Here is a 15,324-nt window from a genome sequence, read left to right on the forward strand (position 1 = left end):
CGTCATAGACGAATGGGACGAAAAGAAACGAAAAGCAAAGCATTGTATACAGAATCATCATGGGATTTGGGCGCGGGAAAAAGGGACGTAGTCATAGATCAACATTGTAGTATAGCAACATAGCAACCTCTTGATAGGCCCCTGTATAATGCAGTATATGCATCATGCCCCATTTGACACGCTCGAAGGACTAGTAGAATGCGACAGTGTGGAGCAGGGTGTGTGGGTGTCGATCCGCGTGAGCGAGGAGGATATCGTCAATCTCCATATCGAGATCCGAGGCCTTTTCGATCTGGGGAGTGAGCTTCGTCCGATCTGTACAAGGAGTAACTTACAGCTTGTGCCAACGCCAAGATGGCTTGACCAGCTATCAGCGCTTCTTCTGGATTGTCCTTGATCTCAAAGTTGATAACGTGTATTGGCCGATTATACTCTCCGCCTCGAGTCAGGAGGTCCGCTGATCAGCTCGACCGTTTACTGAAGGCAGAGTCTACTCACCATCGATGACCGCATCATAGCATCGCTCTTCGCAGGTGATGACCACATCCGCCAATACCGATTTCTGCTCATGCCACTTCTCTGGGGCGAGCTTGACTTTGCGATTCCGGTCTAGCATCGGTAAGAGGCCATTCCGAGTATATCTGCTATGTCAGCTGTACTCTCCAAAGGCAGGAGGCAGTCTCCAAGCTTACAAAGCGCGGTCTTGAGACTCAAGGTCACGATATATTGTATCGTATGGCGTGCCGAAGCGGTACACGTTTGGTTTGTCTATAGCCGTTCCAGGAAGACGTACGGCTGAGCCTGTCCCGGCTGAGATGACTCGGAAGGCCGCTTTCCTGCTGTATCAGCCATAGTAGCGCTATTTGAAACAGTCAAGACGTACTCTAGCACCATGTGAGCTTCCATCGAGCGGTTCTGAGCAGGTCAGCTGGAATCCCACACTGCGGACAGCTGACTCGGATGCTGTGCAAATCACGTTATTACTAGCGCAGACCACGCAGAATAGGGGCCTCTTCTTCGCCCGCGGCTCCGTCGAGCCACTGACCATGTCCCCATCCCCTACACTGGCTGATGTCCCCTCATTCCCAGGTCCAGCGCCTACTGCCCGCGGCACCGGCGTCGATGTAGACGAGCCGGCACCCGGCGGTGGTGTAGGTGTAGAGTACGCCTGTGGTGTCGATGCCTGCTGATTCACCGCCAGCCGAGGATCTGATGGGCGTATCCGAGGGTCCGCAGGTGGATAGGAAGGGGTAGGCGCCTGGATGTTCGAGCGGTTCAAGCGTGGATCCTGAGGGTTTGAGTATGGAGACGAGGATCCAGACGATGGAACGCTGCCGTATCGATTCTGCGGGGGTGGTCCGCCATATTGACCATTAGACTGAGGGGGAGGGGCGTATGACGACTGGGAGTTGTACTGCCCTTGACCGGGAGGAGGGTAGTTGGAGTATCCTCCTCCGTTTGTCGGGCGTCGAGGATCCATCTCTTCAGAGTTTGAGAGCGTGCGTGGGCTATTGGGACCTCTTGTGGCCTGTAGATGACCTAGGTAAGCCTTGGAGATGGATGCCGAGGTAGAGATGCAATGTCAATAGGTGGCTGAAGGTGGAGTTGAAATTAAGGTTTGGTCGAAATCCTCCTTCACCAACAGAGAGAGGTATTTCGACTTTGTACTATAACTTTCTCTACCTTCCTTCACATCTACCTATCACAGCTAGCAGCTCGTAAGCGCTCAGGGAGGAGGGCTGTCTATCGAGCGCGACTAGGGAGCTTCAATCTGCACCCCGCGAAGCCGTGTGACCTTCGCAATCGCCCTTTCGCCATGGCGTCCACATTTTTCCCCTCTCAACTCATCCACGCCCACCTTCCCGCTCCTTCCTCCGGTCCGCTAGCCATTCCCGAGCTACGCATACCAACCGAACGCCCCTATCCTACCGGCTCCAAAATCTATACGGAGCCCCTTCATTCCAATCACGCGGTATCATCCGTCCGGGACCCGTCGACCGGTATTCTCGCGCGGTCAATACGGAACGGCTATGCTCTGGAACTACGGACGCTCAATCCGGTAGTGGCGAAGGACAGGTGGAGAGAGGCAGCAGGGAGCGAGGTCGTGAGGATCAGCTTCCCGGACCGACTCCTACCCCTCACGGACGGCTGTGTTTCGCTTTCGACAAGCGAGAACAAGCTCTTCGTGATTGTCGTAACAGAAACTACGGTGGTCTACCGGCTCAGCTTCCCGCTTGGAAGCTTTCGGCCGGGCAAGGGGGATCGATTCGCATTCTCGACAAAGAAGGATGAGTGGTGTGAGGAGTACGAGGTGCCGGATGAGGTGATTGCCGCTTCTACAGGGGTGGGATCCTGGATCGTGCTGGACGAGCAGACGGTGGTGTTGGGCGGTACGGATGGTGGGATCGTCAGATTGGCAAGAACAGGGCAGGATGGTTCAGGTGAGTTTTCTAGCCCCGCTTCTGCGAGACGACGCTGACATGTAGTGTTCTGGACGGCGGCGCATTATCGCCCAACCACCAAGTTCCGCCTGCCCTCCCTCTTCTCGCGTTCGCAGCAGGACGAGGAGGTCGTCTCTTTCGCTAGACATGCGGGAGAAGGCGGCTCCGTCCTGTATGGCCTATCGCGAAATCGTCGGCTACGCACATGGCATGTCGAGACCGGGACATGCCTTCGGACGCTCGATGTTCGGCCGTCCACCTCGACTGAGCTTGTGCAGTACAACGAGTCGACTCCCCCTCGGAACGCTTCCTCCTCCACCTCTCTCCTTGAGGGTGTGGCACAGATCAAAGTCATCCGCCATCCCTCCTCCTCATCGCGCTACTCGCATCTCGTCATCGCCTACTACCCCACCCCACACAGCCCCTCATCGGCCGGTTCCTTTGTCGTCTACCGCGGGTCAGACTCGACCGGCTCTACGGATCTCATCCAAGCCGGTGCGCGGTCCTGCTCGTCCGCATCGGCCGGAGCAGAGATGCGCGGCTTCGAGGTACTGCCTCCTTATGTCCGGGAAGGGATGAATACTGGCTGGCGGATGCAAGTGGCTTGGGAGAGCAAGGGCGGGCTCCAGGTGGAGACAGTGGCGATGGACGATATCTTCCAGTTCACCACCACGTACCTCGACCACCCCTCCTCCTTCCTCCTCACCGAATGGCAACAGGCCTCAGAATGTACCGACGCGGACCAATTCGACGCAGCCTACTTTGACAATCTGCTCGGTCCCGATGCCCCAGATCCGGCCAATCCCAACGAGAACTCGGACATCACCATCACCTTTATCGACCACCTCTTCTACCCCGGTCGCTTTTCCATCCTTACCCTATCCGCTGCGCTCGAGGAGTATATCCAAAGCCTCTCCAGGCATGGCGTAACCCACATCGTCACCACCGCCAACGGCCTACCGACCCTGCAGCGCCGCTTCGCCTCCATCGTCGGCTGCCACCTCCAGGTGGAGATGGATCTACAGACGGGCGCCCCGGTCGTCGAGGCGTATCGGAATGATCTGAAGCTGGACTGGCTGGGGATTTGGGCGCGGGTCCGAGACCTGGACAAGCAGGGCCGGTGGGCGGTCCACACCGCTGTCGTCGACAGGCAGGTGTACGTCCTCACTCGCGAGGGCGTCTCAAGCACGGCTGTTCAGGACGTCACTGGAGTGATCGCCAAGTTTGCCAAGTCGTCCGAGACTGTGGCGGACTTCCGGGCACTGCCAGAAGGGGCCATGCGGCATCTCTACCCCGGCCTCGCCGCTCCCAAAGCGAGGTCTGGCGCCGTGGCTTTGTCCAGTGCAGGAGCCTTCATCGCCTCCACGCTGTCCGGCGCATCGGCGGAGGACGGTCTCGCCAACGCGCTCGAAGACGTCACTTTCGCCATGAAGTCGATGTTTGCGGGTGGGATCCAGCAGCCCATCGAGATGCTCGCTGGGGAAATGTGGGACGAGGCTATCGAACCTTACCTTTCGGACGAGGACCGGACCACTATTCGGCGCCTCCTCTCGGAGTGCCTTGACGTCCGACGAGCACTCCGCGAGGCGCTAGCCATGTTGACCAGGACCCTCTCCCTTCCCTCCACCGCTCCATCACTCAGTGACTCCTTCTCCGGCTTTGGAAACGCCCTCATCACCGCCTCGATCGCCGCTACCATCTCGGACCGGTATACCGCCTCGCTCGATACCCTCTTTGTCGCGCTCTTCCACCTCTCGGAGTCAGCGGACGTCACGGCGGAAGATGACGAAGCCGAGGACTTTATCGAGATCCTCAACCAGGCGTTTGTGGTGTATCACCGATATGCCGTTCTCAAATGGGCCACAGGCCAGACAGCGGACGAGGCCGTTGAGGTATCCAGGCAGAAGGGGAGCACAAAGAGAAAGGCGGCGGCGGGAGACGATGTCCTTGCGGAGGGACTAGGCGGGCTTCAGGTCGGGGATGACGAGGGAGCCAACGACGGGTTCGACGCGTCGTACTCGCTCCTCCACTCCCTCTTGGACGGGCAGCGCAGACAGCCCGTCCCGCTCGGCTCGATCGATGTGGTCGCCCAAGCGGCGGAATTACTCGTCGCTACCTCGGGCTTAGTCAGTGATGATATCACCGAGGTCGACCCGTCTACCCTGGACGTCGGCTTTGGCTATTCTATCCTCGCGACCGGTCTGCCGCTTCTGGCAGGGCGGTTTGCGGATCTGTACCCCCTCTCGGCGGGTATGGCTTATATTCGAGGACGAGCGTCTATGGAGGCTGGGTTCGTTGGGCAGGCAGTCAGGAGCTTTGAGCAGGCTTCAGTGGGGTGCAAGGGTAAGCATGCCCCACTCGTGTGAGAGAGCGGGGCTGATGCTCGCAGACGGCTCCATCTCGCAGATCCTGCCGAGCTGCGCCGACCCCACCGGTCTCTCCGACTTCTACCGCCACATCGCCACCCTCTTTGCCGAACATGCGCACAACGGTCCCGTCGTCCACTTTGGCCAGCTCGCCCTTCTCTCCTTACCGAAAGATACCTCCGCGCCAAGACCATTATGGACGATCGTATTTCTCGCCTACATCGGGTTGGGGCAGTACGAGGACGCCTATGCGCTGCTCATGAAGACTCCTTTCCTGGACCTGTAAGTGACTCTTACCTCTTCAGATCACATGAGCTGACCGCTCCAGTCAACGCGACTTCCTCGGCCAACTCATCTCGGTGATGTGCGAATCCAACGAGGTCGGGCGGCTAAATCAGCTCGGGTTCGTCGGGATGCAGAAAGACGTCGAGGGTCTTTTGAGCTACAAGGCGAGAAACTCCGACCCGCTCCGGTTCCCGAATTACTACAAGGTGCTGTATTCGTGGTATATCTCTCGAGGGGATTATCGGAGTGGTGAGCTTTCTTATGCCTGAACATATCGGGGGATAAGCTGATAGTATAGCCGGGGATATCATGTATCAACAAGGCCGACGATTTGGGGATAGCTCAACCACCAAGATCTCGGCATTTGAGCTGGCAGCGATGCAGGCGCGGAGTTATCTGGCAGCTATCAATGCGTTGAAGTTGGTCGAGAAGCGGAATGCCTGGTTGTCACTGCCTGGACCACCGCCTAGAGCTCTCCGCGTGAGTTTACTACCGGCAGTGTAAGAGATGGATCTGATGAGACAGGGAGCTAAGCGAAAGAGGATCTCCTCCTACGTACCCGAGGAAGAGTTCAGCCAGGACAAGCGCCCGATCATGATCATCACCCTGGAGGATATCGAGATGGAGTATGCGCTAGTGTTGTCTCGTCTGAGACTGTCGAGTCATATTCAGGATTTGCACGAACACGGTCAGTTGAGATGTGCCGAGCTACTCTGACGGCTGACAGCTGATCAAAGTCAGGTATCTCGGTCTCGCCTGAAGAAGTCGTCGGTCTGCTGGTACAGCGGAACATGTTCGACTTGGCTTTGTCTGCTGCTTCTACCATGGACGTGGATATGACCAGTATCTTCGTCTCGGTAGCTACGAAATGCGTCGAGCTTTCGCGCGTCTCCGATATCAGAGGGTAAGTCCCCCAAACGTCCCAAAGGAGGCTCGGCTGATGACCAGCGATGACATCTCGGCCGCATGGCTACACACCAGCCCGCTGACCTCCCGCCTACGCGGCTCCCCCTCGGCCCTCGCGCAGCGATACCTCCAAACCACTCTCTCGCAGCACGATACCGCCAAGACCCACTTCGCCTACCGCCAAGCCGTGACCAACACCTTCTTCGAGCTGAACGCCGACAAGAATACGGGGTGGCAAATGCCGGCGTGGCTGGTCGAGTGGGAGATGGAGAGGGATGCGGAAGGCTGGATATCTAGCGCGCTGAGGTATGGTTGGGTGGAGGAGGCTGTGGACTGGGCGGCGGAGGTGCTGAGAAGAGTGAGTCATGTGCTTGGTCAAAGGCGGATGTGGCTGGTGGCTGATGTACAGGCTGTACCGCCAGCATTGCTCTCGAAAAAGCCAGACTCGGCTAATGTGCCGTACAACCTCATTGATCGTGTCATCGCCGCGGCAGGGGAAGGGGATGAGAAGGATGATAAGAAGGTGCAGGTGAGGGTCAAGGCGTTGAGGGAGGCGGTGGCGAGGCGGACGGCGGGGCTGAAGAAGCTGGAAGGGCGGTGAGATGGGCGCAGGAGGGGTCGATGCATCTCAGCTGGGAATTTCTGACGTCTGACGAGTTGGCGCTAGGGTACTCATGCGTCCCGGACACAGCTCCGGTGGCGAGAAGGGTATGTCTGATCTCTGGACATGGTCCCATCTGTGTGGTAGCCAACGAGGTCTGTGCGCCGGAAATGGGCTGACCGGTCAGCGTTGGCGGTCCGAGCGCTTGCGCCGGCCGTGAGCCTGAGAATTTGGGATCTGGGCTCAGTTTACCTACTCTCCTTCCTTCCTTCTTCTCTCCTTCGTCTCTTATCTTATTTACTCATTCCCGTACATACTGCTCTTCGTCAGTATGGACTTCCATCGAATCCGAACGCTCGCCTCCGGCTCGATGTACAACCTATACGAGGGCATATTCACGCTCAAGAACTACTCATTACCGCACGTTCTCTTGGCGCTCACTGGCTTCCTCTTCCAGAGCCCTAATACCTCGCCCACATTTTACTTCACCTCCCTCCCCATCCTCATCCACCTCGCCGCAACCTCGACCGTCCCGGAGTACGTCGCAAAGGCCATTGTGCCACTCATCAGCGCGACCACAGGGAGCTCGCTCTTCACCTCGTGGAACCTGGTCTCAAGCGCGGCTCAGGTCATTGCGGGACAGACGGCTTTGTCTGCTTGTGTCGGCCTGATGGCTGGAATGGCGGTCCTCGTGCATCGGCTGGCCATTCGCTTCGGGGGATTGGAGGAAGGAAGCTGGGATACGACCTTGGTGTTCGGCCTGATTTGGGCGGCGGCATGGCTGGTCTTCACTTGGGCTTCTCCTTTTGGACGCTTCGTGAGTTCCTTCCCTGCCTGCCAGTTCTGATCTCTCGATACTGATCGTGATCAGTCCATTCCATCTCCCTTACCGGCGGACATTACCCTGCTCGCTCCCGTCCACAGGTATCTCGGCACTACTGGCGTCGACGCACTCCTCGGGTCGGCTGCTTATGTCGTCTACCATACCGGACAGTACATGAGGCAGGAACTTCCCGCCATCGACGCACCCACAACTCCGCACACTCCGCCTCCAAAAGACTCCGCTCACATCTCAGTCATGGGCAGCACCAGAACCAGCTGCAGCAGCGACTCGGACTCGACTTTGCACTCCACACCCTTCGTCACGCCCTTCGGCTCTTCCTCCGACCGCTCCACAGCACCAGCGTCGGCGTCGCCTGGATCACGCAGGAGATACTCACCCAAAGCATCTATCGCAGCCCTAGCCGCTCTCGGAGGCGTGCTCTCTTCCCTGCCCGAAGCTGTGTTGCAGACGACCTCCGACTCGCTGGACACGCAGACGCCCTTTGGACTCGGCTTCGTCCTTCCGCCCGGCAAAGGTTCGTGGAGGCTGTACGAGCTCGTCCACGAAGCGCAGACCATCGGAAATCGCGCAAACCTCCTCGTCTTCCCTGAGAGCGCTTATCAGGCGTACGACAAATGGGATCGGCAGTACGCGATCGACAAGTTCGTCAGCGAGGTCTGTCGGCAGTATGGGGTGTGGGTCCAGCTTGGGATCGACACACCGTCCGACGAGTATCACATCGAAGAACTCTCACTTGGCGGCGCAAATTCGACCTACACGACTGTTCAGGCTGGCAAGAAGATCAACGAGGTGGTTCTGTTGGGGCCCGAGGGATACACGGGCTCCTATGTGAAGCAGACGCTCATCCCTTGTAAGCGTCTTCTTACCTCCACACGTGGCCAAGCTGATCAACCTTGCAGACGTCGAGTCGTTTCCGTTCCACAGAGGAATCATGCCTGTCCCGACGTGGACAATCAGCCTGCCACCGTGAGTAGCTCTTCGCATCCGCAAGTAATTGCATTGTACCTGACGCTGCAGACCGCCTGGCATCAACAAGACCGACTGGACTCTTGGTCCTCCTTACGTGCGCCCGATCGTCGTCTCCCCCCTCATCTGTCTCGACACCTTCCACCCGGACCTCCTTGCCTCCCCCGAGCAGCCTCCAGATCTTTTCACCGTATCTGCCGCCGCTCTGACCCATAAGATCGCCAGGCACATCGTCGGACAGGCCGAGTCGCTCGCACTGACACAGAATGCGCCGGTGATGGTTGTGGCTGGAAGCAGAGGACGGATGGGTGAGGGGATCAGTGCACTACTGGACTCTTGGGGAAGAGTCTTGATGGAACAGAGAGGTGGGCGGAGCATCATCTACCAGGTCGCCCTTTCCTACTCTCGAGATGGCAAGCCACCGGGCGGGGCGTGGGTGTCACGGAGTACTGGGCTGGCTTGCGCCTTCATTACCATCCTCGGCTTTACGATCACCAAAAAACAGACATCGCGGCACGCAAGGACGTCCGACAGCTTCCCAATGAAGATCCTTACGCGTATCAAAAGCAAGCTCTTCAGTTCGGCATCCTCCACCACCGATACGGACCTGGCAGATACCGCGGCCTACGATCCCCAGCCGACAAGCCAATCCCCTTCCCCACCCTGGCGGACTGATCACCTGCCTTGGAACGGCGGTCAAGGCGGACGAAGGAGCGACAGTAGCCGAGGGTGGAGGCAGTCTGGGGCGGACAGTCAGAGAGGCGCCGGGATTAGTTTGGTTTAGACAAGTCTATAGTAAGACGAGATTCCATAACTGTCTATAGCGTCAAGGTTTGTAGTATCAGCGACACCTCGAGCATAGCATCCTAGATCAGAGAGATACGATTCGCGCAGAGACCCGTAGTACGAGCAATATTTTATGCAGAAGTTATGATAGAGCTACATCTTTACACAGGCTCGACCGGATACAATCGAGGTAGAAGCGTCAGACACCTCGAGACCGCTAATGGCCGGATCGGTTAACATATGCGCCGGCTTGTGGAAGTCAGCCTATGTACCCGATTTCCAGTGAGGCGCCCATGTCAGCATACCAGGGTCTCGATGTCCTCGGCCGAATCAGACGGCTGAAGTACTACTGACAGCGCTGCTGACTCTGTGGAGACCCTATGGGGATCGGGTTGGCTTTGCCACACCGCCACAGGCACGGTAAGGCACGCCGCCACGAAACCGCAGGACTTGCCGGATCGGGCAATTTTCGGGAGCGTTTCAGAAGCGGCTGAAGTCTTGCAAGCAGCTTTCTCCGACGCAGTACACGCAGCTGATGAAATGAAGCCGCTGTAAGGCCCTCCGGCTTACCATGAAAGTGCCAAGCAGCAAAGCTGAAACCCAAACGTGCCGAGCAGAGAAAGGCAGAGGTATGACGAGGAATGCATTTCGGCTCCGCGGACAAGGTTCTCTAGCGCAGCCACCACGGCGTCATCCCGCGTCGCATCGGATGCAGCGAGGAGTCATATATGCGCATCGCCTTCGCTCGATGGGGACGCACCCGCGCGTACTCTTGTGCGGAAGCAGCAGCGTCCTGGCGACGACTCATGGCGACAGCAAGTCCCCCGGCCCGCGCCGACATCCGATCACCCCTGTCACCCAGTGCAATGCCTTGAGCGACTGACAGTGATTCTCATCCCCGGGCACCGTCCTCAAAGTCCAGATTCTGATATCCACGTTCATGCTGTCACTTGCTGTCATGCAGATCGCTGTCTCGGAACAACTCGTTACTCCGGAAACAGCATTTCCATCAATTACGGCATGCAAAACCACCCAATGCGCCATCTCCACTTTCGCATTCCCCACTCTTTCCTAATGCAGCCGGAATGCTGCCACGTCCGCTTGTCAAGGATCGGCAGGCTCATCAGCCACCACAGGTATGTCACCCTAGATCTCCGGGAACCGAGGAACGCAACCTAATCGCCGAGATAATGACCCAATCCGAACTAATGCACCAAATTGCTGATGCCCCCTGCTGAGAGCGCAATCGGCCCGGGATCCAGATGCGCGGATCCTATGACGGTACTTAGACGGCAACTCCCCTCATCCGCAAGTTTGGTAGCCTCCATCTCACTTCTCCATTGAACATTTTTGACCATTCCATCAACTTATTACTGCTGGCCAGACTTTCCATTCCGCGCTGGTCGCACCCATTCATTCGCAAAGACACCTGCAACTCCCACGCATCTTTCGAGGCCTCAAGATGATGCAGCAGTGAGTGCGAGCCGCAACCTTCTCGAGCCCAGCTGACGTATCAGGCGACGAGCCGCTCGGCGATCGGCCGCTCTGAGCGTAGCCCAGCCCCCCTCCGTGCCTACCTCCCCTCTTTACTCGTCTAAACGCCTCGTTCGCCGCATCTCCCAAGCTCCAGGCCAAGCGCATGACGGGTCGTCCTCCGGCTCTTCCTCCCCCGACTCCCTCTACTCGAACAGCTCCCCCACGCTACCCGACCCGGCGTTCGAGTTTGACGGAGGCGAGCAGATTCAGGAGCACGATGAGGCGGAGTACGAGTCGCTCATGGCGGAGAGTGCAGGATGGCAGACTCCGGCATGGGGAACATGGCCGGAGGTAGGGGGACTGGGAGCGGACTGGACGCCTAGTCCCACTCATCACTCACCTTCCGGCGGCACCATCATCTCCATCTCGCCAGCGGGCAGTCTCAACAGTCGGCGCGGTCGCGGGTCACCCTTTTGGTCGGGAGCCAAGGCGCAGACGCCTACGGATGATGTGCGCCGGGGCAGCGATGCTAGTCTACTTGGCTTCAACCTCAACAGCCCAGACCGCAGACGTCTCCCGGCCGCCCGGAGGCGATCGAGCGTCATGTCCAATGGGTCCGTGATGGACCCAGTGGAGGACGCTCGGCTGCGCAACATCAATAGCATGAGCATGCTGCGGAGGCGGTTCTCGGAGGTGGTCGAGATCGCGGCAACGGCGGAGCAGATGCAGGGGCGCCAGGATACATTGGTCGCTCGGCGTATCATGAGTCAGTGGTCGCCTTACTCGGACGCGTCGGAGGCGGAAGACGACGACGATACGTCCGAGATCCACACGGCGCCCTACATCCCTACTCCTCCCGTCCAGCACTCGGTCCCTACAGTCCTCTCCAACTTTCCTCTAGCCTCTACCGCCGCTGCTCCGGACTATGCAGACTCCTCATCCGAGATGCTCCATTCCCAGTCATCCTCGCCCGGCTCGCCTGCCTACCATGCTCGGCCCCTCCCTCGCATCCCCCGAGCACCCCCACCTCGGACCTTCGCTACCCCACCTCCCCCTGATCAGCCCGCCACACTGCTCAAAGAGCGATCAAGGCCGACTCTCTCGCGCGCCATCACGGACTATCAGTTCCCTCCTCGCCCAGACGTCGTGCCTACCGGAGTAGCGGCTCCGCGGCCGGTGCTCCACCGCTCCACCTCTACCCCGTTCTTCTCCGCTTCGGCCAACGGGAGAGAGGCGGCGTCGTTGCTGTCCACCCGCGTCAACGCCATTATGCCCCTCCATCGGCCAATTCCGCTTGGTGTCTCGCCGCTGCGCGCATCGCTCCGTCGTCAGTCGGTAGTTTCGGACGGCGACTCGAGGCGGGGGTCTCTGGTCGAGTCCAGGCGTCCATCACTCGCAGCTCAATTGCCGGACCGCCGCTTCTCAGCAGTCAAGGAGGGGGATCTGAGACGGGCCTCGATGGACAGGCGACTGTCTATCGAGATGAGGCGGATGTCGTTAGAAGGGAGGAAGATGTCTGCGGATGGGCGCAAGGTGTCGATGGAGGGGAGGAAGCTGTCCACGGCGGGGAGGGAGGCGTTGCCGATTGGGCTGAGAATGTCAGTGGATGGGAAGCAGATGGGTGACTCCCGCTCGCTCGCGTCTCCTATCCGGGATAGTCGTCGTGCATCGGCAGCATCCATGCGGATGATCACCACCGTCGAGGAGCGCCGCCGGTCCTCTGCGACCTCTCGCAAGAGCTCGGTCGTCAGTGTCGGAGAGTACGGCTATCTCGCGCCCCAGATCGTCATTGATGCTGCGCCCTCCGTCTCCCCCGAGATGGTCCAGCCCGTCCCCCGCTTCAAGCGCAACGCACCCCCATCAATCGTCCTTCCGGAGTTCAGCTTCCCCTTCCAGGCCACGCCTACTTCCACAACGAGCGCTACCGGGGGTCTCGCCAGTCCAGATGTCAAGACGCCCCGCTTCAACCCACTGGACAGCTTCCTCGGCCGGGCGAGTCCCAGCCCCAACTTGCCCTCTTCGCCGAGTACGGTTTGCCCCCTCTCCCCTCTGCCTACGGAGGACGAGTCGGCCTCGGTCACTCCTACCATCCCGTCAGCCAGTCCTCGGCAGAGCATCATGGATCGCGGCCGGCCGCTCTCACCTCCTGAGTTTCGCGAGTCCTTCCTCCCTCGCTTCCGGGGTCCGTCGCACCATAGCCCAAGGTCAAGTCCGGTCGAGACACTTGCGTCGGTCGCACCTGTCCCTCCACCCGTCCCGGTGGAACAGTCGCGGGCAGCCACTCCTCCAGAGGTTCCCCGACAAGTCAGCAGGAAGGCGGTACCGAGGATCTCAGAGGCGGAACTGATAGTCGAGGAGAGGCGAGATCAGTCTATGCGGAGGCGGAGCAGACGGGGTGCGGTAGGCCAGATGGAGCCAATGGGGTCGTCAGGAAGGGAGATGGCCCATATCCTCGAGGTGGCGCCGTCCCTTATTCAGCGCGAGGCCAGTCCCGTCTTGCCCCCCTCGGTACAGCGCACTGCGACATCGTCTCACCGCCGAGCCATCAGCACCGACCACACCTCCCGCTCTCCTCCGGCTCACATCGGTATGGGCCGTCCTCCCAATCGGCGCCAGGTCACCCTTCCCGCTCCTCTTGCGCCGGTCATTGAGCCAACCAGGATCCGGAAGAGTCACGTCGTTTTTGAGGAGTCTACCTGGGGTAACCCGGCGCATCTTCAACAACCCTTGGCCCCATCCTCCCCGGCCGTCCCCTCCTCTCGGCCCCGGACGCACTCCCGCACTCAGTCGTCATCCTCCCCTGCTCCATCCGTCTCGACCCACCTCACCCACGCGTACGGCCCCTCCCCGCCACCTCGTGCCGAGGGTCTACTTCCACCCGTTCCTCAGCCTCGCTCGCTCGAGAAGTCTGTTCTCAAGCGATCATCGGTCACCTTCTCCGAGACGCCACAGGCAATCCCCAATGCCTCTGGCTCCGCGTCGCGTCCGACCGTCTCTCGCGCGTCATCCTTCACTCGCTTCTTCAAGTCGAGGCCGCAGTCCATCTCGGGTCCCCTGCCCTTGGTGGGTCCGTCCAAGCCGGTGCGCCCGAGTATACGGCCGATGAGTTCGGATGTGGCGGGGATGGGGCATAGCTGGCAGGGGTGAGGATGGAGGTGGAGGTGGGAAGGGTGGGGAAGGTATCTAAAGGATAATTTCGCTAGTTTTGTCAATTATATAGGTCCATATTGCTTAGTGTGATGTATGTCCATAGCCAATCAGCAATTGTCAGCTAGACTTGACTCCAGGCATCCGATAGGTACGACCAAGTCAGTGATTTGTGATGCGGAGACAATCTGCCGCATTGCGTTCGCGGTTAGTCGATAGCCTTCATAAGCATCTAAACCCCACACGAAGCCCAAAATTCCACTCGTAACAACGCCAGATACCGGATTCCCTTCCCGAGCTTCCTCAAAGCTGCTCATTTAGCACGGTACATCGTACAGCAGCTGGAGCCGGGGAATTGAGCCACTGGAGAGATCAGCTTCGCATCCAGCTGCAAGGCCCTCGAGGTGTGTCTAGTAGCTCAGGGGGTCACTCACAGGCAGTAACAGCCTCCGGATCTGAGCAGGAAAGCGCCTTGCGTGTGACCTCATAGGTCGCCGTAAAGTAAAAATTGAAGTTGACGACAGTGAAGCACGAGGATTCGGCGAGCTTGTAGGTAGATGCTATACACGCTACAAGGTCAGCACTGTCTGCTCTGGCAAGCCTCGAGGCTGATTGCTTCAGGTATGTCCCATCGTCATCAGTGACAGTAGAACTCACATGGCATGTCCTCACAAATCTTGTTGCACGCCTCCCGCGTTGCTATTCCAGCATAGTTGGTAGCGCCCACTGCTGAATTGTAGTCCAGATTTGTGAATTGGGCGTAGGGAGTTCTGCCCGTCGAGGTGTACCCCGCACACTGGCTCAAGGGAAAGGGTAGCGGACTAGCCTCCTGTCTTCGTTGAAGAGCTGAAGGGGGACGATTATGCCAAGCGATGATCTGAGCCCTGGTAGCCTGCTTGAGAGCTCGAGGACTAGGCATCGGTATGGAGGGGAAGCGGACGCCGGCGGAGACAATGCCGGTCAGAAGAGCGAGGATGATGGCGAGGGGAGCGGTGGATAGGGGTGGGAACAGCATGGTGAGAGGGGATAGGTGAATAGGAAAGGCAGTGGCAATTGTGATACTTGACGTGAAGGGATAAGTGAGAGAAAGATCGACGGATCTTTGAGCTCGGTTGCGAGATTCGTATCTCGGTGTCAGCTATTCCCAACCTGCTGCTACCACTTCCAGCGTGTCTCACTTACTCAGGCACGGGTGTTTCTTGTCCTCGTAACCCTGAGTGTGTCGCTCGGCGCTCGCGGCATATCTCCCGCGAGCCTCCGCGAGCTCTCGATACAACCGCTCAATCGGACTCCTGAAACTTGTCCCTCTACGCCCGCCGCTTTGGGTTGTCCCTATTCTGCCTCATCAACGAGACCTTCCTTACTTTATTCACTAGCAAACATGCGAAGGGGGACACGCGAACGGACCTGAATGAACAGCTGAAGGGACACGAACGGACAGCCGAAGGGACCGATCGGCTGGGAACGTATCCGAAGACGCCACTAATCGATCAATGTCCGCTTCCA

General features: G+C 58.7%; 5 protein-coding genes across 5 annotated transcripts; 3 read left to right on the top strand and 2 right to left on the bottom strand.

Moving 5' to 3' along the window:
- Positions 1-190: 190 nt before the first annotated feature.
- MKK02DRAFT_35644 (Ssu72-like protein-domain-containing protein) lies at positions 191-1,480 on the bottom strand (the record flags this gene model as incomplete). The annotated part of the gene is made up of 6 exons (XM_053089228.1): positions 191-292; positions 336-457; positions 499-641; positions 693-836; positions 884-915; positions 977-1,480. The coding sequence occupies 6 exons, from the start codon at positions 1,478-1,480 to the stop codon at positions 191-193; spliced, it is 1,047 nt and encodes a 348-aa protein (XP_052941682.1).
- Positions 1,481-1,816: 336 nt separating this feature from the next.
- Positions 1,817-6,599, top strand: MKK02DRAFT_35645 (nucleoporin Nup120/160-domain-containing protein; the record flags this gene model as incomplete). The annotated part of the gene is made up of 9 exons (XM_053089229.1): positions 1,817-2,441; positions 2,487-4,784; positions 4,831-5,089; positions 5,136-5,341; positions 5,391-5,572; positions 5,618-5,780; positions 5,834-5,996; positions 6,041-6,356; positions 6,408-6,599. The coding sequence occupies 9 exons, from the start codon at positions 1,817-1,819 to the stop codon at positions 6,597-6,599; spliced, it is 4,404 nt and encodes a 1,467-aa protein (XP_052941683.1).
- Positions 6,600-6,930: 331 nt separating this feature from the next.
- On the top strand, positions 6,931-9,193 carry MKK02DRAFT_41539 (uncharacterized protein; the record flags this gene model as incomplete). The annotated part of the gene is made up of 4 exons (XM_053091605.1): positions 6,931-7,416; positions 7,471-8,293; positions 8,343-8,409; positions 8,461-9,193. The coding sequence occupies 4 exons, from the start codon at positions 6,931-6,933 to the stop codon at positions 9,191-9,193; spliced, it is 2,109 nt and encodes a 702-aa protein (XP_052941684.1).
- A 1,464-nt stretch (positions 9,194-10,657) lies between these two features.
- On the top strand, positions 10,658-13,818 carry MKK02DRAFT_41540 (uncharacterized protein; the record flags this gene model as incomplete). The annotated part of the gene is made up of 2 exons (XM_053091606.1): positions 10,658-10,668; positions 10,713-13,818. 2 exons carry the CDS (start codon positions 10,658-10,660, stop codon positions 13,816-13,818), a joined length of 3,117 nt encoding a protein of 1,038 aa, XP_052941685.1.
- Positions 13,819-14,131: 313 nt separating this feature from the next.
- On the bottom strand, positions 14,132-14,833 carry MKK02DRAFT_41541 (uncharacterized protein; the record flags this gene model as incomplete). The annotated part of the gene is made up of 3 exons (XM_053091607.1): positions 14,132-14,181; positions 14,253-14,387; positions 14,476-14,833. The coding sequence occupies 3 exons, from the start codon at positions 14,831-14,833 to the stop codon at positions 14,132-14,134; spliced, it is 543 nt and encodes a 180-aa protein (XP_052941686.1).
- Positions 14,834-15,324: the final 491 nt, after the last annotated feature.

This window comes from Dioszegia hungarica (assembly GCF_025882075.1).
Source record: "Dioszegia hungarica strain PDD-24b-2 chromosome Unknown MKK02contig_32, whole genome shotgun sequence".
Lineage (NCBI taxonomy): Eukaryota > Fungi > Basidiomycota > Tremellomycetes > Tremellales > Bulleribasidiaceae > Dioszegia > Dioszegia hungarica.